At 42.7% G+C, this 24,969-nt stretch overlaps 3 protein-coding genes across 3 annotated transcripts in view; 2 read left to right on the forward strand and 1 right to left on the reverse strand.

The window, feature by feature from the left end:
• The window catches only part of LOC6047921 (protein Skeletor, isoforms B/C), a 33,331-nt gene extending 21,950 nt beyond the window's left edge, over window positions 1–11,381 (forward strand). The window contains 8 exon segments of the mRNA XM_038259972.1: window positions 2,792–3,139; window positions 3,224–3,483; window positions 6,414–6,513; window positions 8,072–8,737; window positions 8,793–8,882; window positions 8,885–8,985; window positions 9,043–10,751; window positions 10,753–11,381. Coding sequence (XP_038115900.1) covers window positions 2,792–3,139; window positions 3,224–3,483; window positions 6,414–6,513; window positions 8,072–8,737; window positions 8,793–8,882; window positions 8,885–8,985; window positions 9,043–10,751; window positions 10,753–11,203 — 3,725 coding nt within the window. The 3' untranslated portion in view covers window positions 11,204–11,381.
• A 939-nt stretch (window positions 11,382–12,320) lies between these two features.
• Window positions 12,321–14,581, forward strand: LOC6047923 (heat shock protein 70 A2). The gene is made up of 2 exons (XM_001864875.2): window positions 12,321–12,943; window positions 13,007–14,581. Exons 1-2 carry the CDS (start codon window positions 12,560–12,562, stop codon window positions 14,510–14,512), a joined length of 1,890 nt encoding a protein of 629 aa, XP_001864910.2. The 5' UTR covers window positions 12,321–12,559; the 3' UTR covers window positions 14,513–14,581.
• Window positions 14,582–15,338: 757 nt separating this feature from the next.
• Window positions 15,339–20,193, reverse strand: LOC6047924 (upstream activation factor subunit spp27). Its single transcript, XM_001864876.2, has 2 exons — window positions 19,971–20,193; window positions 15,339–16,740 (listed from the first exon to the last, which is right to left on the reverse strand). The coding sequence occupies exons 1-2, from the start codon at window positions 20,011–20,013 to the stop codon at window positions 16,028–16,030; spliced, it is 756 nt and encodes a 251-aa protein (XP_001864911.1). The 5' UTR covers window positions 20,014–20,193; the 3' UTR covers window positions 15,339–16,027.
• Between the last annotated feature and the right edge of the window lie 4,776 nt (window positions 20,194–24,969).

Raw genomic sequence — 24,969 nt, forward strand, 5'->3', positions numbered from 1 at the left:
TTGCTGAGATACAGCCTCCTATAGTTCAAATTTGGAAAAAATGTAGTTTTTTCAGTGTCATATGATTATCTCCCATTTATCAACTCGCGGTATCTGGGAAACTATTGCATCTTTTCAATGTTGAAAAATGAAACATTTGTGAAATTTCCCTTTTGGCCCTTCATACGGCAGTAATTTGAAGATGCTCCCTTTAAGTCTGAGCCACTGTAATTCTAGGCAACCGCTACAAAGGTCATCTTTGTGGTCATGTTGATAAAACATCACATCAAATCAAATCAAATTTCTGTTCGTTCCGATGAAATAATTTCGGAATTTTTTAATCAAGCTTAACTTTTAACAGGGGCTTAAAAACACAATTCTTGACATTTTCAAAGATTGGGCTGCATTTTTAAACTCCAAAAAAATATAAAATAGATCAAAAAAATTAAAAAAAAAGTTTTTCAACCAAGAAATAGCGAAATTTCAACTTAAAAAGACTGTATCTCAGTAACAGCAGTGAAATCAACAAATTTTAAAAAAAGAAAGGGCTTTTGAAAATAATGTTTGCAGGGATGCGTTTTCTTCATGAAATATTTTTGAATTGCAGAAAAAAAACATTTCAAGCAAAATAATGGTGGGCCAATGCGAGTTTTTAAAGAAGGAAAACTCCTTCTCTGCCCTCTCATAATGTTAACATTAAGACGTAACAAAAATTACTTTTTGGCGAGCATTCAGAGATTGTTCCGGTGGGTGTACTAAGCCTAAAGCCAAAATATGACTTTGATTGGACGTAACAGGAGCTGGCGCTTTGCCTTTCAATTTTAAATGGGATTTAACTCGTAAAAAAGACATTTTGTCAAAAATGGCAGTTTTTGAGCCACTTTGGCCTCTAAAGCGTTTGTTTTTAACGTCATGAGCGTATATGCCAGATCCTTGCGTATGTTTTGATGTAAAAAAAAAAAAACATTGTTACATTGTTTTGCTTGATTATAAAAAAATCACATAAAATATTGAAAACTGTGTATTATGTCAACAAATGTGACAAAAATTTGTTTTTGCAATTCCGTCGTGAAACTACTCACTTTTCCTGTCATTCTTGAACGACGAAATAGCCTACTTTTCTGTACCAAAAATAACAGAATCGAATAGCAACACTTTTCAAAATAAATGCTGAAAAGTAACACTTTTCTACATTTTTTTGATTTAAACGATTTATTGACAAAATACATGAAAATTTGACATAAAATTTCACTCAGTGTGTGTTTTTTTGGAATTGCAAAAAATGTTGCATGGAACTCGTTGCAAAACTTGATTTTTTCAGCACTCTTCGTATTTATCCAACTCGGTGAACCTCGTTGGATAAATGTACGACTCGTGCTGAAAAAACCCTTTTTTTGCAGCTTGTTGCATAAACTACTAATTCGACAATATTTGAGTAGTTTAAATCATATTAATCTCATCTCCAGAACCAGTTTTGCACCATCCTTAAAACATTAAAAAGAAAAATGCGTATTTTGGAAATTCAACTTGTATTATTGTTCCGTATACCTATTTTTTCTAAATAGTCCTTATTATAACCTAAACATTTGCCAAGACAGTTTTTCGAAGATTTATATACCTAGTTTAGGGGAAAGTGGGACAAGTGTAACAAGCTAAGGAAATGCTCGTTATAACCCACTATAAAGTTAAAAAATCTGTTGGATTTTATTGTAATCATCTTATTCTAGGTCTTGACTAAGACTTTGTTAGAACAAGTTTATAAAAAAAAATCTGTTTTTTTAATGTAAAAAAATGATTTTAAAATTTTTGATTTTCCGTACGTTCTACTCAACTAGTGGGGCAAAACGAACAACCCGTTGGGGCAAGAGGAACAATGCATGAAAAACATGTTAATTGCTAACAATTGAACTGTTATCACTTAGATACATCAGATTAGAATGTATTTGAAAGGTTTCTTCCATTTTTAAATTAATTAATAATATTTTACCAAAAATGTATCGTTTTTACGAAAAAATATAACTTGGATGATAAATAGTAAATTTTCATACTATCACTTTATTTTGCATGAACAATTTTTTTAAACAATTGTTTATCAGTTTTTAAGTACATTCTTGTATTTATTTCCCAATAAAATATGTTGTTGCAGCAAATCGTATTTTTTTCCATACTAAAAATCCATATGGTACACTTGCCCCACCTGAACAAGATTTTTTAAAAGCTCTCAACAAAAATAACCAAAAGTTAAATCATACTTTGTAATAGGTGCATGTCATTGGTAGGGACACTACTGATCTAGGAAAAATAGCATTTTGATAAAATTAGCCTTAAAACGAACCCTAGGTCTTATTTTGTACTTTCCAAATATTATAAGAAAACGGAGGTTTTGAAAAAAACTTCATTAAATCTTATACCCCGTTGCGTTTACGTCGTTTTGGCGGTTATGTGGTAAAAGAATCTGCTAATTTTATTGCTAGCAACAATTCCTCATACTGGAAATAATCAATATTGTAAAAATTACGGACGTACGAGCGATTGTTCCTCTTGCCCCATATGGTCGTCTTGCCCCACCTTCCCCTATATAGCTTTACTGCCCCTGATCGCATAAATGTCCAATGTGTATTAACTTTAAGTTGAGAAATGGAAAAAGGTACTTTTTAAAATTTCATATTTCTCAAAACATTTTTTAGGGGATTGGAAAGTTGAAAAAAATCTGTAAACAATGTTTATAGAGATTTTATTCTTATCTTTGAACAAAAGTTGAATTGAACTTGAACTTTTTTATAAATCAAAATGCAATGCAATTTACTTCCAGCGGCCTACTTCTACGTCGGCAACACGCGCGCCCCCAGCAACAAGGGCGCCCACCGGTTGCGGGACGAACGCGGTCGCTCCGGCGTCCTCCGCAAGTACCGCAACGAGGACATCACCCTGTCGCTGCCCGAGGGCAAAACCCTGCGGGACGTCCGATGGTTCTCGGTGTGGTGCGACGACTTCAGCGTCAACTTTGGTGACGTGGTCATCCCGAACAGTCTGGACTTTCCCCGGCCGACCAAGATTGGCCAGCTGGCCGGAATCCACGACGTCGGCTCGGACCAGATCGTGATCGTGGACGCCCAAACGCTGCTCATTCCGAACTTCAACTACGACGGCGAGGCCCCCGGTGAGTGAGGGTTGGGGAGGTGCGGGCGACAGTGGAACCTCGATGGTTTGACAATGGTTATTTTATTTTTCTTATGAAAAACAGACGCCAAGTTCTGGGTTGGTCGCGGCGCCAAGCCCAGTCCCCAGGGCATCCGGATTCCGGACGAGAACGGCAAGGAAACTCCGCTCCGTCGGTACGACAAAAAGACCATCGTGCTGACGCTGCCGGGAGATTTGACGGTGTTCGACATCGGTCACTTTGGCGTGTGGTGCGAGGCCTTCACCGTGGACTTTGGCCACGTGCGCATTCCGGACCAGATCAACGTGCCGCCGTCGCTGAAGATGCTGGGCATTAGCCCGCAGGTAAATACAAGCAAGAACAAGCGCCGGACGCCCACGAGGGCCCCTCAGGGAGGAGACAAGAGTGACGAAGGGGAGGGACTGCTGGGCTATTTTGGCCAGTTGTTCAACTGACGGGATTTGCCGGCGTAGAGTTGATGAATTTGTGGTAGCGTTATCGCTAACGCTTCCATTTTGACGTTGTTTTCTCAAAATTATTCAACCCCAAATTAACACAGATTGGCAAATTGCCACCACTTTTCCTTTCTGGCTCCACAAAATCGACAAAACCATTCAACACGTGTTTCAAAGCGCAAAACTCGCTCGGCAAATGCTCTTCAGTTACGGGAAAACGAAACAGAAATCCGAAATAAACTGTGTTTATTGTGTATCCTCCATTAATCAATTAAATTAGATTACGGTAATAACTAGCTGTAATTACGCCTATTAGCTTGTAGTTTTGCAAAACAAACAGAAGGAAATTTCCGAGGAAAAACAAACGGATGTTGACCGCCACATTTCGAAGAAACCCCCACTCTGTGAATCCAAAACAATTGTACATAGATTATAAAACCTCTTGCAATTGTGTGTGTGTCGAAAGTGACAGTTTTATTTGGCGTGACTACAAACAACAATCAAGAAAACCAGTAAAAACCCAGTATAATAAATAGTTCTTGTATGTTTTGGTGTAAGAAAACTGAGAAATCGCGATTGTTTTTATTGCCGACTATCCACCCCAAAAGCACATAAACCGCTCTAAACTGTAATTAAACTGCACACACAAACACGTTTATATTGTACACTCTTACCAACAATTAACAACAATAAAAACCTCTGCACAAAAAGAGCTGCGTGCCATCTGGCGGATAATTGCTAAACTGCTGCTGCTGTCATTGTCATCACCCACCTTCATCAACTGTCACCACTTCACCTTACTGCCGGCTGTTGACAAGGGCAATTGGTTTCAGCAAAACTTTAACCGTGCGATCGAGCCTAGACTTGGAGACTGTTCGACTTGATCTGATGAGTTGACGTCATTGATTTTTGAGTTTTTTAGTTCGTCAAACGAGGTTTTACTGTAAAACAGATAGCTAGTAAAATCGCATAGAGTCATACTTTGAGATGGAACACTGGCAATTTAATTTGAAACCGTGATGCGATAAATGTAACAGTCCTCTTTGCTAAAACCCGATTGCTCTTGTCAACATCATTCGCAATCGTTAATCTCCATTGCAAATAAACAACTACAACATAAAACCCATAAAAACAAAAGCCCCAAAACTGCACATAAACACTAAACACCACAAACTCACCCATAGAGTAGGTAGCTCTGCGTGCTTCACTTTTGTTGTGGTGGCGCCATCTCGACACCGATTCGCCACGACTACCCATCGCAGCCCGACAGCACTACACACTGACTGATGAGAACCAATTCCCACACCCCAACCGGCTCCCCCCTTGAAAACAATAGCACTAATTGCTGTCACTCGATACTGCAGTTGTAAACAAAACGGTTGCCGCAATCCCGACACCAAAACCAAAACAAAAGGCACCGATTTGGGCTCAACAACCCCCCTTCTCCACAAGTGTAAATAAACGGCAATTACCATAGAAACGACTCAATGACGACGACGATAAACAGGTGGTAACTGCGATAATTGGGTTGCTAAGTGGCTCCGTCCAGGCTGTCAAAACGAGGCGCCCCACAGTTGATGACCCCATCAAACTGAGTAGGCGCGCGCACGTCTGTGCAAAAAAACTTGCACAGTGACGTTTGCAATGACAGTTTTGAAAGCTACATTAACTAGCCTGGTCTGGTCCGAAAAGAATGGTGTTGCGAAGGGGGGGTGTTGCAACGCTCCAACTTTGACATTGTGGCGTCAGCCAGAGAGACTACGGTGCCAGTACTACTGACCCACTGTTGTACAGAGACAAAAGAACGGCTAGCTCGGATCGGATTTGGAAGTAGGCGCTTGTAAGTACCTTATTACGCGGTTCTTCCGGTGGTGGTGGTACTAACAGAGGGGGTTGGTCTAGATTTTGGTTCTATGTGGGCGGCTTATGTTGTGTACATTTGTTAATAAGAGCAATGTAATTAATATGTTCATTTGTATGTAAATAAAAATCACACATTGAATGTACTTGGTTGCCGCACATCATACAAAATGTTGTCCCAAAAAGTCAATTTGCAATCATTTTGTCCGACCAATCAAGCTCATATTTGGGAATAGGGCACAGCAATGCAATGGAAAACGAAAAGTCAAATTTGAACCACCCTAGTGTATAGCCCAACAATTTATACACTCAACCCCGGGGTAGGTCACTTTTTCGTTTGACACTTTTTAGTACCCCGTTGGTTGGTCAAAGTCAAAATAGAAAGTGACGAACTGTCACTTTTTACATGGCGCTCACGCACACTTTCAAAACAAACGTTCAGTTGTCAAACCATCGGCGTACAACTAAAAACTTTCAAACGAAAAAGTGACTAACTACCAGGGTTAGTAAACTTTCTTGATCACAAGAACCGTGCAAGCTGCAATTAATAAGCTTTTAATAAGTCACAAGCGCACACACATCGTCACTTTAACACTTTCATGAATGCGACAAACTTGCACTAGCGGAGAAAATTATCTTGCAGTTCGCTAACCCGATGTTTTGTACAGCATATACGACATGGGTCTTACTATACTAACCAGGGAGAGCCGGATTATCTAACATTCAAGTTTTACTCTAAAACCACTTTCTAATCACACTCTCTCGCGCTCGCGATCTCGACTACACAGTCACAAACATTTCTTCGCAAAAAAGCCCTGAAATTAATTACAGAACACATGTTGACATTATCTGTTGCATCCAGAATACATTTGTTTACTTTTTAAGACCTATCGATTTCGACATCCCACTAATTCTTCTCGAATTCCTCCTACGTCTTTGGCAACGTTGACCCCACCCAGTCGAAGCTGAACTGCGAAGTGCTGCTGGATGACCTGGCGTTCGAGGTTCGATGGGCCGTGGCCGGCGAGAGCATCGTCATCCAGCTGGTGGCCAGATTGGGTGAGTACAAGCCAACGGGTCTTCCTAATTGGTGACCTGGGGTAGAACGGGCCCAGTTTTTCAAGAGGGGCTTATTTTTTAAATTCCTGGTCATGCCGGCACGTAATCATGCGCGTAACTTGGTTATTCAACGTGTGGAGTGGAGTGGTGATAATTCTAGGGTTGCGATCACCGGGTAGGGCTGGACAGGAAGTCAAGAGGCCCTCGGATAATTACGGACGAACGTGGGGCTTGGCTTGAGTTTGGAGTTCGATTTGAGAAAACTGGGTTTGTGGTGTGTCTCAATGACCTACTAAACTTAGTTAATTTCGTTTTGAAAAATGTACAAATTAGGTTCAAATTCCGACAGAAAACCAAACAAAAATAATGAGCAGCGATTCCACGTCAAATCAAAAGTGCTTTGATCTGGCTCAAAACTTGAATATTCCCTGCCTAAAATAATAAGACTCATTTTGTTTGTTTGGAGATTGACGTTTTTTCAAAAAGCATATTTTTACAAAAAATCATTTCTTCGACACGGAATGAAATTCAATGAAAAAATACTAAGACATTTCAAAGGCTCATAGCTAAAAAAACTTATGAGTCATGATTTAAAAAAAAAAAAAAAAAGGTTTCGACCACCCTAATTGCGAAAACAATAAGGTTCTAATTATTTTGGCCAAGGACCACCCGGGAAAATTTAAGCCAAATCGGAGCACTTTTGATCTGGATCCTGCTGGTTTAACATTGCATCGCTGTGAGGTTTTCTTCAGTAAATTCATTGATCTGTTCAAAAATACCCTAAAAGCAAAATATCAAAAATTAGTATATTCGACCTTTACAAACATCACAAGAAATGTTTCATGGCCTTAAAACTTCGTTTTCGGGACATTTTCGGTATATGAAATTTGTATCTCTTTGAAAATACACTCAACCCCCGGTGGTTGGTCACTTTTTCGTTTGACACTTTATTTAATTTGTACCGCGTTTGTTGGTCAAAGTCAAACTAAAAAGTGAAGAACTGTCTCTTTTTACACGGTGCTCACGCACACTATCAAAACAAACGTTTGGTAGTGTGTGTGTGAACTCCGTGTAAAAGGGGTGTCAAACTAAAAAGTGACCCCGTTCGTTTGACAACAGTTGGTGTCAAACCCTCGGGGTTTGAGTGTATCATATTTTTGTTTGTTTATTGTTAAAAAAGGCAAGCATTATTTATTGTTGAAAATTCAAACTAAATGAATATGTAAAAAAATAATTTCAAAACCCAACTGACACGTTATGATCCCCAACAACTCAAGCCTGCCTCGGGTGACCTCATTACTTGCACTTTTACCAGCCGCGGTGCTGCACCCCATAAAGGTCATGCTGCGCCGAAGAAGTGACCACCACTCCACGTCAGCCGTTGCGTTGCGTCAAGAAACAACTCGATGTCAGCCCATTAAAAGCAAACATGTCGCACGGGGATCGTTTATGGGCCGATCTTTTGTGCAGACCTACCCTGACGACCCCCTGCGCGCCAGATTATCTAATTGAGTGTTACTCAACGTTCTGCCTTCTTTTTTTTCGCTTCTTTCTTCAGAGGACGGCGAGTACATGTCGTTTGGCGTTTCTCCGGACAACGCTCGCAGCGTGATGATCGGTGCCGACGCGGCTGTGGTTTGGGTGGACAAGGCCACTGGGAAGGGTTACGCGCAGGATTACTACCTGGACGCCAAGTCGCAGTGTTCTGGGTCGCGCGGCAGCTGTCCGGACACGCGGATCAACGAAAACAGCAACTCGATCCGGCTGCTGAACGCCGCCATGGTCAACGGGTACTCGATCGTGACCTACCAGCGACCGCTGCGGGCTTCGGATCATCTGGATCTTCCGATCTTCACCAACGGGTCGCAGGCGATCGTGTGGGCTGTTGGTCCGCTGAACCAGCGGTATGAAGTTTCGTATCACTCGCAGGTCTTGAAGAACACTAAGCTGGTAGACTTTGGCCGCCAGCCGTTCTGGAACTGCCCAACGCCCGAATCGGACCAGCAAAAGCCCCCGCAGGAGAACCCCCAGAAGCTGCAGAGTTTGGAGCCAAACCGTCGCGTAGATCAGATGCCACGACCGAAGCCCCCGGCGACGGCCCGACCTCCGGCCAAGGCTGGCGCATGGGAGATCCCGCCGATCCAGTGCTACGAACCAGAGGATGGCGTGTTCTACGCCCAGATGGGACCCACTGGCGGCAAGCAGGGCTATCCGGCGATCACCGGTAAGGGTCGACTTCTTGGTCAGGGGTAATTTTGCTCAAGATTTCTTCGTTGCAGGTCACGTGGGTTGGGGTATCTCGTGGTACATCAACGGGCTGCTGATTCCCGAGATCAACGTGGTTCGCGGTAAGACGTACACGTTTGTGGTTGAGGAGGACACGACCCGGAGACGCCAGCCAAGTACCATCCGTTCTACATTACCGACGATTCCGTCGGAGGGTACGAGCACCAGGAGGAGGACGTTAGGAAGGTAAGTGTTTGAAGTGCGGTTGGTGAAAACATCCAGCTAACCATCTGTTTCTTTCAGAACATTCGGATCTTTGCCGGTGTTCACCAAGGTCGCAACGGTCAGCTCATCCCGAACGGTGTCGGTCGCCTGTGCAACTGGACGCCCAACCCGGACGGACCACCATCCGATCAATACCCCTCGTTCGGCGCCTATCAGCGCAGCCTGACGCTCAAGTGTGACTCGGGTGAGCCCGGAATCATCACGTGGACGCCGGACTCGGACACTCCGGACACGGTTTACTACCAGTGCTTCACGCATCGCTACCTTGGCTGGCGAATCAACGTGCACGACTCGTGCGATGTGGCCGCGCCCAGCGAGATTGACGAGGTTTACGCGGAGCCCGAGCGGGACGAAGGAATCAACGCGGAACCGTCGATTCGGCACGAGTCGAAGCTGTTGCCGTCGGATTCGTTCCTGCAGCAGCACGAGAACTTTATTCACAGCAATGACAAGGAGAGCTTGAAGAATCACAACATGAACGGGGGAGAACAGGAACAGCAGGACAACAACTTCAAGCTGGATCTGGAGAATGACCCGGAAATGTCCAAGATCATCGAGGAAGGTATTCGTGCGGCGGAAGATTTGGAGGAAAAGTTGAAGAACAATCAGACTTATTCGAACTATACGATGAATGAGCAGCAACCCGTTGCACACCTGGATACAAACCATGCTGGCAAGCCGATCTTGTCCTCATCCGGACTCCCGGTTTATCTCCGCCCACCAAACGGTGGCCCAATGTTCCGACCGGTGAAGTTGCCCATGCGAAGACCAATTGCAGTTGAACGACGACCCGTTCAGGGTCGCCCACCCCGACCATACTCGATCCCTCAGCCTTCGATGCTGGTGAGTCACTACCAGAAGCCGATGAACCCGTTGATGCGACCATTCATGACCAAGAACAAAATGCCCATGAAGGCAATCGCTCCGATCCTCCTCCTTGGAGAACCAACGGAGATCAAACCCTTCCGCAAGGTTCCACCTCCACCGCAGTCACCCAACCAACCCATGGAGGTCATGGTCGTCAAGCCAATCAAGTCCGTCGGTCCGTACATGGTCCCCGAGATGTCTCCTCACTTGGTCATGAACATGAAGAAGCCCGAGCAAACTCCGATCAACCTACCAATTCGGTACAACAAGCGACCCATCATGAAGGAACCCCAAAACATCAAACCAGTCTTCAAACTGCCGTACGACATCCACGAGAACAAAGCTCCCGTCGAAACGCAACAACCCGGCGTCGCACCCGGCTTCGAACCCAGCTCCGTAGTCGTCGAAAGCGGCTTCAAGCCGATCTACCGTCGTCAGGGAGAAATGAACGCCGAGTACGATGATCAAATGCGCTACCACGGAGACCAGATCCAACGGCGTCAGGACTACGACATTGACGAAGCGATCGAGAGTGACGCGCTGATGATCGGCAGCGGTGAACCCCAGAAACCACAGGCCTTCGAACCCATGTTCATCCCATCCCCGCTGGACAGCATGACCATGGCGCAAAAGTCCGCCGAAGCCCGGGGCGAAACCTACCGACAGCCCGAACACCTCACCGGAGACCTCAAGCAGATGAACGTCGAAGATGGCGAGGACAAAATGGCCATGGCCGACGATCGCGTCGACTCATTCTACCTCCCACCCCAATCAACCCCCAACGTCATGAAGGTCTACCCGGAAGGTTCGATCGTTTCCTACGACGGCAAAGCCGTCCTCGACGTCTCCTGCTCAACTCCCCTCTAACGTCCGACACGAGGCCATCACATCGTCCAAAACGGAGCAGTTTATCCGCGAAACGCCCCAGTTCGGTCCCTTCCGCGGTGAAATCCCACCCATCTCGGACTACGTCGCTCCGGACACGCACCCGATCTACGGCGTGCGCGGTTCCAGTCCCGTCCAGTCGCCCGTCTCCGAGTACGCCAACCCGCTGGTACCCGGCGGTATCAACCCCGTCGACAACAAAGATCTCAGCGTGAAACCCATCTCGACGAAGCTGTCGATCATCAAGCCCGTCGAGGAGGAGCGGGAAGAGCGGCGTCGGAAGCGCGAAGCTCACCACCATCCGGATCACCAGGGGGACAGCCATGACGACGGGTGGCAAGCGCCGGCAGCGGTCGGTGGAACTTCGCGGGCGTCCTACACGGCGGCACTGCTGCTCGCAACTCCGCTGATACTCCTCCGACTCTGAACTTGTGTGCTTTGAGATATTGTTTCTTGCAGTTAAGTATTGTTAGTTTGTAAGTTATTTAATACGCGAAATAGTGCTGATCGTCGTCGTTGGTTGAAGATGGACGTGTAACAAATGAACAAAATTTTATAACTGTAAATAATAAAGGCGCCACCCATGTGCGGGCATTTCACTCTAATCTGCTTTTTCGTAATGTTGATGACCTTTCATTGCTTTAGCAACGCCATTGTTTTGTAGTGTTATGTGCTTCTTCCATGAAAATACCTGAGGTATTCCTCAAATGTAAATAAATCAAATTAAAAATACAACTTTATAAATATTTTGGTATGCTATGCTATGCTATGCCGTTGAGAAACTGCTTAATTTTCCTGTCATTCTAGAATAAAGAAATGGCCTACTTTTCTTCACAAAAAATAACAGTACTGAAAAGTACTTTGTACCATCCACTTGAGTGCTGAAAAGTTCAACTTTTTAACACTTTTATTGAAAACTAATACTTCTCGATACTGTTTTGCAGTTTGACACTTGTTTTGGCTGCAAATAACATTTAAGTGGGAAAACAAACGATTCACTGTATTCTCGTTGCAAAATTTGTTTTTTTCCTAATGCTCGTCGCAGAAAATTTAATTTAATGAACAATCTTCCTTTTTCAACATTCAATAAAGCAAAGACACTAGCTTGATAGTAAAAAAATAATCTACGTAGATTGAAAAATAAAAAGTAAATCAATTTAATCGTCAAGTCACCCATTTGAGTACTTTTCCAATTTAGAAGATCAGATTTCTTTTCATGGATTCAAATTTCTACGCTAAGTTTATAGGCCATTATTTGGCCATTATTGTCTGTGGTGACATTTGCTTTAGTTAAAATTCTTATATGCAAGTAGGTACCTCTTAAATTATGTATGAGTCTTGTTCCAAAGGGTTATCGTAAATTATGTTTGTATTGATTTCTTGTATTCAAACAAAACTCCGATAAAAACAAGTTTTAGTAATTTCTAGCGTTATTTATTGCTTCCTTATTTTTGCAAAAGTTTCTACAAACATTTGTCATGAATTGTGTGTCAATAAATAATTCAGTCACAAACGAACCATGCTATCCAAATGAACAAGTGGGACTAGCTCATTCCGTGTAGTGTTCAAAAGTTCAACAGAATGTAGCAGGCTCAGAGAAAAATTGCCTATTCTACGCAGAACAGTTTTCCACAAATCGTTCGGAAAATTTATTCCAGAAACCTCAGTTGGCCGTGCTGGACACACAAAAAAAAGGTTTCCACGCCGTGACATTTAACCTTTTCGGGAGCAATTTTCCCCAGTCCAAATTCTAGTGATCGATTCAAAATCGCACAAAAACAAAATGGTGGCCATCGGAATCGACCTCGGCACGACGTACTCGTGCGTGGGCGTGTTCCAGCACGGCAAGGTGGAGATCATCGCCAACGACCAGGGCAACCGGGTGACGCCGAGCTACGTGGCCTTTACGGAGTCGGAACGGTTGGTGGGGGATGCGGCCAAGAACCAGGTGGCGATGAATCCGGCCAACACGGTGTTTGACGCGAAGCGGTTAATTGGGCGCAAGTTTGACGATCCGGTTGTGCAGGACGATCTGAAGAACTGGCCGTTTCGGGTGGTTGCCGGGGAGGATGGGTCAAAGCCGCGGATTTGTGTGCAGTTTAAGGGTGAGGCGAAGGAGTTTAGCCCAGAGGAGATTAGCTCGATGGTTCTGGGGAAGATGAAGGAGGTGAGATGCGAGGGGGGGAGGGTTTGTGTCTTTGCTAGCTTTGAAAGGGCTTTTGCTTCGCAGATTGCCGAGGCCTACTTGGGTGGATCGGTTCGGGATGCCGTGGTTACGGTTCCAGCGTACTTTAACGACTCCCAGCGACAGGCCACCAAGGATGCCGGGGCTATCGCGGGCCTAAATGTGCTCCGGATCATCAACGAGCCGACGGCCGCTGCCTTAGCGTATGGATTGGACAAGGACCTTAAGGGTGAACGGAACGTGCTAATCTTTGACCTGGGCGGTGGAACGTTCGACGTTTCGGTGCTGTCCATCGACGAGGGTTCGCTGTTTGAGGTCAAAGCCACCGCTGGGGACACTCACCTCGGAGGGGAGGATTTTGATAACAGGTTGGTGACATACCTTGCGGACGAGTTCCTGAGGAAACACAAAAAGGACGCTAGGGAGAACGCGAAAGCGTTGAGAAGATTGAGAACCGCGGCGGAGAGAGCCAAGCGGACACTCTCGTCGAGCACTGAAGCTCCCGTTGAAGTCGAAGCCCTGATTGACGGCGTAGACTTTAACACGAAGATCTCCCGGGCACGGTTTGAAGAGCTCTGTGCGGACCTGTTCAAATCAACGTTGCTACCGGTTGAGAAGGCCTTAACTGACGCCAAGATGGACAAGCGTGCCATCCACGACGTGGTCCTAGTCGGCGGCTCCACCAGAATCCCCAAGATCCAATCTCTACTGCAGAAGTTCTTCTCCGGCAAGGCACTCAACCTCTCAATCAACCCAGATGAAGCTGTGGCTTACGGTGCAGCCGTCCAAGCTGCCATCCTGAGCGGTAGCAAGGACGCTAAGATCCAAGACGTACTCCTAGTGGACGTGGCCCCACTCTCCCTGGGAATCGAAACCGCCGGCGGCGTAATGGCAAACATCATCGATCGAAACAGCCGCATCCCCTGCAAACAGATGAAAACCTTCACGACGTTCGCGGACAACCAACCGGGCGTAACGATCCAGGTTTACGAGGGCGAACGAGCCATGACCCGGGACAACAACCTGCTCGGCAGATTCGACCTGATGGGCATCCCTCCAGCCCCCCGAGGAATCCCGCAAATTGACGTGTCCTTCGATCTAGACGCCAACGGAATCCTGAACGTGGCGGCAATCGAGAAGAGTTCCGGCAAGCAGCGGACCATCACCATCGAGAACGACAAGGGTCGTCTGTCCCAGAAGGAGATCGACCGCATGCTGGTGGACGCCGAGCGGTACAAACGGGAAGACAACCTGCAGCGGGAACGGGTCGCCGCTCGGAACAAGCTGGAGTCGTACTGCTTTAGCGTGAAATCTACGCTGGATGAATTTGGAGGCCAGCTGAGCGATTCCGACCGGAAGAAAGCCAGCAAGCAGTGCGACGAGACGCTCAAGTGGTTGGAGGGAAGCGAAGGGAAGGCCGGAAAGGACGACTACGAGAAGAAGTACAAGGCACTGTCGAAGGTTTGTGCGCCGATCATGACGAAGCTGCACCAAAAAGGGGAAGAGGCCGGCACGAGCGCCAGTGGACCAACCATTGAGGAAGTGGAGTAAGAGGAGCAGATTTTTTTTAATTGCAAATAAAGCTTGTAATAAAAACAGAGATATTTTGCAACGAACAAACAACACGTCTTATTCCACACAAATCAACCACATACCTAACTGATTTGACAATCTTCATTCTCTCTTTCGTCAGCCGCGCGCTTCTCGCTGTTTTCTCTCTTTTTGTTCCCGCTCACTAGCGCGCTCAGTGCGCAATCTGTCAAGTTAAACAAATAATCCAGCTCTGCTAGAATATTTCGTGACTGGGAATTTTAAAGGTGCGCACATTTCGTTGCTCTAAGGCATTCTTGTCAAGGCCTAACCGCTCGGCTGCGCACAGCAATTTACGCCAGTTCGATTTTTCAATGATCTGTCAGGCGAACAGTGCTTGCTATGTTCAATGGTCGATAACAGGCAGGCTATGATGACAGCCGCAAAATCTGCGTTCACCACTGTGTCGAACGGATAATCTTGTCCTCACCTTTAGCGTAGGGTCCGGTTAATAATAATCCCAAACAGACTAGTTCCTACAGGAGCGTGTATTTGTTTTGACAGTGAATGAAAATTAAGGCGCTTGTGTATGTTTACGTTGTGGGCAGTTAAGAGTGAACGCGTTCGGCGAGGAAGTGTGAATGTGATTGAGTTGTGCTGGAACCGGTTGGCGGAATCCGGATCAGGTCTAGACGATAGCGGACATGAGGTCAGTGGGTGATTGTGAGGTTAATGATCGGCAGCGATGGTGCTGCGCCCGGATTGTCTTGTCTCATTGAGTCCCCGTTGTGAGCTTTAAAAATACTTAAACCTTACGGAATTTTGGATTTACAAAACACTCAATGGATAGATTTTTGTCAAATTTTATTCCATACATTATTAGAAACGGTTTCATTTACTTTCGCTTCATACACAGTCGTTCACTTTTCGTTTGCTTACCTTAAATCATTACTAATTTTACTGATACTACTCTCATAGTGTTATTGTTGAAAATCCATCAATTCGGGAAAACAAAATAAAGTTAAAGCGAAATAAAAAGGAATCGGTTTGAATGTGTAGTTGATAAATTGTCAGTAATTTTATTCAGTTTTGTAGAACTTGCTCTGAGCAATTTACCATTTCTTCAAGATCTGTCCTAGAAGGAGTTTGTATTACGGTTAAGTGTTTTATTTAATTGCAAATCTGTAGTTTGTATGATTTAAAAATATGTATAATTGTGTCTCGTCACGATACTTCTTCCTCATCTCATCTAATATTTTGTTTTGTTTTTATAATTTGTGTTCACAACTAGATTACTACACTGTGTTCGCTTAATGCTTAAATCTGCTTTCTTTTAAATCTGCTGGGAACCTTACGCAGTGAAGGTTCGTCCTCTACCGCAGTCTGTCTCGCGCTGGAATCGGGTCCGCGTTTTCAACAAAATAAAAATTTCTCTCCTTTTTTCTTCACAATCAAGGAGCGGGGCGAGATAAAATATAAATGGTACGTCAATTGCTCTTCCTCTAGCTCTACACACACAGCACACAGGGCGTTAATTTAGTTCAAAAAGTGCGGCTTAAGATACTTGAGCATTCCGAACGTGCGGAACCGCTTGACGCCGATGACCTTCTGCAGTTCCGAGTCACAGATGGCGTACTGCTTGTTCTTGGGGTCGTACAGATTGCGCTCCTTGATGATGGCCCACACCTTCTTGACGACCTCGTGGCGGGGCAGGGCTTCCGCACCGCAGATGGCGGCCAGTTCCGGCGACAGGTTGTACGGCCGGGTGTAGCCGGTGCTCTTGGCAGCGCCCTTCTTCTTGGCACCCTTGGCCGGCTTGCTCTTCTTCCAGTCCTCGTCCGAGTCGGAATCGGAACCGCCCTTCTTCTTGCGTCCCGGTCCCTTCTTGGCACTTCCCTTGGCACCCTTGGTCGGCTTGTAGTCGTCATCCGACGCTTCCTCTTCGGATTCTTCCTCCGAGTCGGAACCCTTCTTCTTCTTGCTGGCCGGAGCTCCCCGCTTGGCCGGGGCTCCCCGCTTGCCCTTCTTCTTCGGTGCCTCATCCTCGGACTCTTCCGACTCGGATTTGTCCTCCGCTTCCTCTTCCTGCTCCTCCTCCTCGCCGGACTCGTCCTGGGCGTTCACGTACTCCATCACCAGATCGTCGACCTCCTTCTTGCGCTGCGACAGGTCGCACTTGAGGTTATCCTCCAGCTGCAGGCGGACCTTCTTGGCGGCGGTCTCCTCCAGGTTGGCGTCCTTCAGGATCGCTGGAATAGAAAGGAAGAGTGTGTTGTATGAAATGATAAAAAAATACAAAATGAAAAAATATCTCGGTAAAAAAAAGTTCACAGATCTTAATATAGGACAATATCAACTAGGGAATATTCTCGTATGTTTGGCAGGTTAAGCACTCGCTCCTGACTCCATCCAATTTGCTGATTTTCACTATTTAAACAACTTATTTTGCAAAACTTTTGATAGAAACTTGCTTGCTCACTTCTTATTGAGCAATTTATCACTCGATTTCAGTTGAAAATGCTTTTAAGTAGCTTTAATTGAATGTCAAAGTTCTGACCTGCCAACATTAGAGGCACGCTGGAATAAACAACAATATATTTTTGTAATTCCTTTTTAATGTAAGAGTTTTTTTTAAAGTAATCAAAACTAAGTTTTCATTACACTCAACCCCCGGTGGTGGGTCACTTTTTCGTTTGACACTTTTTTAATTTGTACCCCGTTGGTTGGTCAAAGTCAAACTAAAAAGTGACGAACTGTCACCACAGACTGTGCTGTCACTTTCTACAGAGCGCTCACGCATACTATCAAAACAAACGTTTGGTAGTGTGTGTGAACTCCGTGTAAAAGGGGTGTCAAACTAAAAAGTGACCCCGTTCGTTTGACAACAGTTGGTGTCAAACCATCAGGGCTTGAGTGTATTTTGACTTGTTGGGTGTTATTGAATAAACCAGACGATATCGAAAACACCCAAAAACAAACAAAGAAGATTATTTTATTTATAAAACCTTTACAAAAACTCCAGATATGTTTTGATATGACATTGACAGACATGCATTTGAACGAACTGTACTTGCTTTTCCCGTTCTTATATGCACATCTAGGAGGCACAGAACATGGTGTTTTTACCACCTTACGAGAACGCGTGCCGAACTCTTAGCGGCTCTTTGAAAAATTGTACATGTTTTTTTTTTAATTTTCTACTATTCTTCACTTATATTTTGAGCTAGGCCAGTTCTTTTCACGAACTGGTGCAGCGCTGAAGCTCAATCTGAGATCTTCAACAAACAATAAAATATTAAATTAAAACTCACCTTAAACAACAATGAAATGGATAGATTTGCTAGTAAAGCGCACGATTGGTTGTTTCTAATATGGAAATCCCACAGCACAGGTTCAAAAGGCCAAAAACTATGCAAAAAACGGGTTTCCATTCAAAATGTTCCTCAAACATCCGAATTTCTTAACTTAGCTCACTTGGCAGCTATTCCGGATATTTTAAATTTGTTCCACACAAGAATAACTGATGAATTTTTCACTGTACGGTTTAGTTAAGCCTCATTTTCCACATTTTTGAAATCAAAAAAACAAAACAAAATTGAAACCAGAAATAAAATCGACATTTGCACGTACAGCCAAAGTTCTGACACAGTGCCCGTGCGCGTACTTTGATTAAAAACACGGTGTTTTTAAGTCTTAGAAGAACAAGAGTAGCACCCGTGCCGTGCCGATGCACCTCTGGACATTGATATGTTTTCTAGATTAAATTAATAAAAAGGTCCTTCCTAGTAACATTTTAGATTTAAAGTAGGCCATAAAAGCCTGTTTAGGTTGTAAAATGATTTCTGAACCATTGTAAAACCTGTAACATTAAAAATGTTACTAAGGCTCCATGACTCATAGATTGTTTTGAAAATTTACTCTAGTCTTTAAATTTTTCATCACAAGTATCGAAAAAAATGCTCGTGGCAAATCATTAAGCAACTTGTACAAACTATTAGTTAAGTGTTTGTTTATTTGTATATTAATTATAAAACTGACGAATACCATTTTGAGTCCCAAATCCTTTTGTTAGTTTTACAAGAATGTTAATAATCCAACTTTCTTAGCTTTTTTTGGTTGGGATGAAGCTTTGTTTTGAGCAAATGATGCATTTTTTAGTTTCCTTAAACATATTAAAAAAATATTAACAAATAAAAATAAAGAACTGAATATTTTTTGATTTTTAGAAAGAGCACACAATGTTGAACCAAACTGCATCAATAACTCAAAAGAGATGAAAATGGGACATATATGCGAACAGAAGCAGTTGATCATATATCCAACAACCTTATCAAAAAGTTATGATATAAAATGGATAAAAAGGTTAAAAAAATTATGGGAGTGGTCGAAATAAAAGCATGTAGCAAATAAAAGCATAAAAATCTTTCGGGACTTGATGTTTTGGTGTTTCATACAAGTTTTCAAGGTATTTAAAATTCTCATCACTAGATATTGACAAAAACGAGCAAAAAACAAATTTTATATCTTTTTTTACGAAGCATTGAAAAAAGCAACACGAAATGCTGCTTCAAAAAAAATACCGTCACCGGGGGTGATTTGAGTATGGAGCGTCAGATTGGGTCATACACTCAACCCCCGGTGGTTGGTCACTTTTTCGTTTGACACTTTTTTAGTTTGCACCCCGTTGGTTGGTCAAAGTCAAACTAAAAAGTGACGAACTGTCATTTTTTACACGGCGCTTACGCACACTATCAAAACAAACGTTTGGTAGTGTGAGTGAACTCCGTGTAAAAGGGGTGTCAAACTAAAAAGTGACCCCGTTCGTTTGACAACAGTTGGTGTCAAACCATCGGGGTTTGAGTGTACAAATTTCAGCATATTTGTATGACCCAATCTGACTCCCTAGGCCCAATGTCACCCCTGACAACAGTACAATACACATGTTGTAATTCATGCAATACTGCTTTATGAGGTTTTATGTTTTTAGCGGTTTGTGATCCCACAATTTTGAATTCATTCGAAAAATAAAGTTACATAGTTTTTGAACAAAAACCATAGTTAGATAAATTCAAAAAAAACTCTAATAAAATCACTGCAATTATTTTTTTCAAAGATAACCGCAATCCCAGCTTCAAAAATCAACACTATCAGGAAAGACTTGAAAAACACGGAAACCACTTAACGAACCTGCTCTCCCCTATTACAGTATCTTCTCCATTTTCTTTTCCACAATCAGTCAAAGGAGACATTAACAAATAATTTTAAGTTGAGAAAAAATAAGCATTTGTGAGAAATAAAATAAATTTCACATAAAACTTGATCGATTGACACTAAATTTTAAACTTCCAAAATTTCAAACACAAAATCCAACCCCAGAACATCTCCGGAACTATTTCCATCCACCATTTTCAATCACACACATTTCATGTTCGAGCCCGAAACCTGAGGCCCATTTTAAACACTCTCAAAAGATACTCACTGGCAATTTCCTTGCGAAGCTCATCCTTGGTTGGTTCCGGCATTTTGCTGCTAAGTTTTACGCTGTACTTGTTCCGGTTTCACGAATTTAAAAGACAAACAGTTCAGGACTGCAGTTTCCGGCCGATCTGGTGGAGCTCGATGGAGTTTTGCGAGGTGCTTCCTTGTCCCGAAACCGACTGCCTTCTGCTCTCACGATGTTGATACCGAGTGTGTATGGTGTGTTTAAAGGAAAAAAAACGCCGACTCCCTTAAGCTTACGACTACCAGTGCAGGCGGGAAGATTCTACCGCTGCGTTGGTAGTGGAAATTGTGCGGCACAGTGTAGAAAATGACAGGAATGTTGAAAAAAAAAACTTTTGAATTTCGTTATAAAAATATTACAAATCAGTAATATTAATCACGAAACCAGAAACATGTTATGGTAATAAAACATTGCATTCATAAGAATTTCTAATACGCAAAACCCCGATGCCAAATTAGCGGGGTTCATTTTAAGTTTGTTAGCCATTTTACACGACGCTCATCCACACTACCATTCCATTGTTTTGAATGTGTGCATGGTAACCTTGCAAAAAGTGACAGTTCATCACTTTTTAGTTTGGTTTTGTCAAACCAACTAAAAAGTTTGAAACCATCGGCGATTGGATTTGATTCTTATGGCCATCCATTTTAGCTATATATTGTGAAATTTTGATTGAAATTAAACTTTTATTTTGTTAGTTTTGATAATTTAAAATTTTTAAAATAGAAACATTACATCAACAAGAATAAAAAAAAAGTTTAAAAAAAATATTTCAATCGTTCTCATTCCCACCCCGTGCTGTCAGATTAATCTTCCTTTTCATGGCTATCGACAACAGTGATTCGGGCATGAAACCAACACAGCAAAGACAGGTTTGTGCCGGTCTCTCCCACAAGGCTTGGCTTATTCCGACCGACAAAATACAAGAAATATGGCCAGCACGTATTGTACCAATACCAAACACCGAAGAGGACGCGAAGGAACTTGACAGTGCTCGTGGTTGACAGCACCGAGCTAGCCCAGTGGAGCAGTGTATGGTGCGGAGAGAGATGTGATGTAAAGGGAAGATTGCTAGAGAATGGTGGGAACGGAGTGTTCTACCCCTTGGTTTGTTGGATAATGTTCAATTTGGTCGTTGGAAGATATTGTTTTCAACAAGGGAAGTTTGTTTTGTATCATTTTTAAATTCATTCTTCAAAAATCACCCAAATTAACGTTTATTTAGATAACTGCCTTTAAATTTGTTGATAGGTTTGCTGATTGATTTAAAATCTTTTAAAGGATGAATAATATTGACAACTCAAAAAAGATTACCTTAAAAAATCACTTGTTCCGAGCTTGCTGGTTTTCCTATCAAGTTAGCATAAGAGCGCTCAGAGGTAAAAGATGTGCTAAACCACCTCGAAAAATAAATAAGTATTGCTAAATTTTTCATTTAAATTTGGAATTTGGAAATTTGGAGCCGTTGAGCATTAAAAAAAAAAGATTTCCTAGAAAAAATTAAACCCAAAACCAAATAGGAAACTCAACAAATTTCTAACAATTTTCTGTTGTGAGATTTGTTGGGTTTTTGAAGTTTGTAAAAAAAAGGTTTTTAATACAAAAAAATGAAAGACAATAGTTTATAGGACCTTTTCAAAAAATAAACTATAGATATCTAATATCCCTGAAAATAAAAACGAAAATAATACTTGCCGTGTAGGGTTTATTTGTTTGAATTGAGTGAGTGTTTGAGTGAATTATTTTTAAATTTTAAGGTTTTATTTTTACATAAATGATTCAAAAGTAACTTTTTCAACATACTCAAAATTCAAGTATGTGTTGAAAAATAATTCGAAATGGGACCTATAAAACATCAACACAATAAATAATGGCAATTTGTTCAGGGTTATTAGTAAACCGAAATAAATGAAACTCTAGAATAGAGTGAAAATCTTTGATATTCAACAAAAAATCAATGGTTCAACTGTCAATAATCAAACATAAAAAAAATCTATGAAACTAATCACTATTTTTAGAGTAGTTCAGATATTTCAAAAACTACCTATTCTGTGAATTAACCTATCCTCAATCAAACTGCCATGTAGGGAAAATTCACCCATTTTAAGCCTAATAAGCGGTCGTGTTTGAATGATGCTGGATAATCTGTAGTGATCCTTGAAATTTACTAAAACCAAGTAAACCAACGAGTAGAGCAACTTTTTGTGAACATTTCTGTTTATTTTCACTTTCACTAAAAGTTTTTCTATTCCTTTTACAAGTATTTAAAAAAATATTTCTGAAATGTATTCTAATTAAACGAGTGAATTGGGCCACGCCCATTTTCCCATTTTGAGCTTAGTTCATTTTTTCTTCCAGCGCTCTTTTGGGTCTGCTTAGTGCTGCCAAAATTGATGAAATTTTAAGCGAACACTCACGAAAAGTAGCATTTATAGAAAACGTTTCCTGGCATCACTGGCTCACACGTACAGGCACTGCTGGTGGTGTTGGTGGCCACCCTTTATTTGCCTTCGCTTTTCGCTTGGTTTTCTTCAGCCTTCGATTGGAATGGGTCGTAAAAATTCAAACGTCAATAGACTTGGCGCGTTTGTTTTTTATGGCGCTTGCTAATTATTTACATGTTTCGGGATTATTTTTCAAGTGAGTAATTGACTAATGTTCAAAAGAACATCTTGCCGGTAGTTGGAAGCAATTTCATATCTTATGCGCTTTGAAAAGGTTAGCGCACGTGAAAAGATATTGATGGCGACTTTCGTTAAGCAGTTAAGCTCTCATCTTGCGTGTGGATGTATTGAGGTTTTGCAGCGCGCCTGTGTTTCAAATGTAGGTGGCGCCAAAATGAGGTTACTTGCCAAAAATCGTATTCCTTTCTGCTGGTTAGAAGAACAAAATCGCTTATTTCTCATGATTCCCTGCATCAATCTTAATGAAACTGGTTGCAAAAGACGAGAAAAATTTTTTGCTTTAAAATAATGAACATCATTTTTTGGGCGCGCAAAAATTTGTGCCATTTTCTTAAAAAAAAAACATGTTTTGGAACACGAAAAAATGAGTTTCCCCGTATATATCAATGAAATGAACAGTTATATAATTGATAACAGATGTGTTAACGTATATTCAACAATTTTTATTGATTTCTGACAGACTTTCTTGCCAAATAGTCCAAATAACTATCTTTTTCTAAATTTACAGTTTTCTCATAGAAAATTCAAACAAATAATGGAAAGTTGTACACCAAATTGTTGGAAATAATTTTTCTCATCTGAATCCGGCATAAGTTCTGTAAAAATGTTGTTTATGAAGGAAAAAACACATTTTTTTCAAAAAATCATAGGTTTACGCTATTTGTTCATAGGTGGCGACATGTGTCTTTTAGCTTTGCTGCAAATTCTCTATGTGTCACCAAAATGATGAGAAATGGTCTCGCAAAATAGAAATTATGATCAAAAGTGCATTTAATTTGATCTTTTTGGTCAGTAAATGGCATAAATTTGCATGCTTATAAGCATACATATACATACATATACATACATACATACATATATACATGAGGCGGTGCTGTTGCTAGTAAGTTTATAGCCTAAATAGTATTTTTGGAGCTTTAACAGAGCATCAAACTCTCCATATGACGGAGATAGGTATTTGATTAGAAAAGGTATATTAAATACACGGTTACAAAAAATCCCACTTTTTGGAGTTCAGAAATCGCACTTTTGGCAGTTCGCTTAAGCGAACTCGAAAAAGTGTGATTTCGCGAACTCGCAAAATGGTGAAAATCACCAAAAATTGAGATCGAGTTGCCGAACTGCCAAAAGTGTGATTTTGGACTTAGCGAAATTTTTGCTAACTTTTTGAAACCTTTCATTTTGTCATTTCTTTCAAGTTTTCTGATACAGGTAGTTCGCGGATTGGATCAGGTAAGTGAATTCCGTCGAAAGTGGCAAAGGTGGCCAAGAGCAGTCGGTTCCCCGGAGGACTGGCTTTGCAACGGATTTATTAAAGTTGGAAACCATCCACTGGAAGATGGATTTATTGGCAGTGTTATGCAGGAGGAATCCGTCACACCGGTGGACCAGTTCCTCTTGCCAAATTAGGCAGGCAATCCATCCACCGGTGGACGGATTCTTCCTGCAAAAGATTACCCACGAATCCGTTCACCGGTGGACCAGTTCCTCTTGTCAAATTAGGGCTGATTCCGGGGTAATCTTTTGCAGGAGGAATCCGTCCACCGGTGGATGGATTGCATTCCTAATTTGGCAAGAGGAACTGGTCCACCGGTGGACGAATTTCGGGGCAATCTTTTGCAGGAGGAATCCGTCCACCGGTGAGCGGATTGCCTGCCTAATTTGGCAAGAGGAACTGGTCCACCGGTGGACGGATTCGTGGGCAATCTTTCGCAAGAGGAATGCGTCCACCGGTGAGCGGATTGCCTGCCTAATTTGGCAAGAGGAACTGGTCCACCGGTGGACGGATTCCGGGGCAATCTTTGCAGGAGGAATCCGTCCACCGGTGGACGGATTGCATTCCTAATTTGGCAAGAGGAACTGGTCCACCGGTGGACGGATTCCGGGGCAATCTTTTGCAGGAGGAATCCGTCCACCGGTGGATGGATTGCATTCCTAATTTGGCAAGAGGAACTGGTCCACCGGTGGACGAATTTCGGGGCAATCTTTTGCAGGAGGAATGCGTCCACCGGTGAGCGGATTGCCTGCCTAATTTGGCAAGAGGAACTGGTCCACGGGGGACGGATTCCGGGGCAATCTTTTGCAGGAGAAATCCGTCCACCAGTGAGCGGATTGCCTGCCTAATTTGGCAAGAGGAACTGGTCCACCGGTGGACGGATTCCGGGGCAATCTTTTGCAGGAGGAATCCGTCCACCGGTGGATGGATTGCATTCCTAATTTGGCAAGAGGAACTGGTCCACCGGTGGACGGATTCCGGGGCAATCTTTTGCAGGAGGAATCCGTCCACCGGT

The sequence above is a fragment of the Culex quinquefasciatus genome, chromosome 1 (genome assembly GCF_015732765.1).
Source record: "Culex quinquefasciatus strain JHB chromosome 1, VPISU_Cqui_1.0_pri_paternal, whole genome shotgun sequence".
Lineage (NCBI taxonomy): Eukaryota > Metazoa > Arthropoda > Insecta > Diptera > Culicidae > Culex > Culex quinquefasciatus.

Bases quoted from the DNA above. Each gene is read 5' to 3' on its own strand.
- LOC6047924 (XM_001864876.2), bottom strand. From the start codon at position 20,013: ATGCCGGAACCAACCAAGGATGAGCTTCGCAAGGAAATTGCCA. The intron at 16,741-19,970 runs GTGAGTATCTTT...TTTCTATTCCAG, and splicing joins GCTTCGCAAGGAAATTGCCA to CGATCCTGAAGGACGCCAAC.
- LOC6047923 (XM_001864875.2), top strand. From the start codon at position 12,560: ATGGTGGCCATCGGAATCGACCTCGGCACGACGTACTCGTGCGTGGGC. The intron at 12,944-13,006 runs GTGAGATGCGAG...TTTGCTTCGCAG, and splicing joins TTCTGGGGAAGATGAAGGAG to ATTGCCGAGGCCTACTTGGG.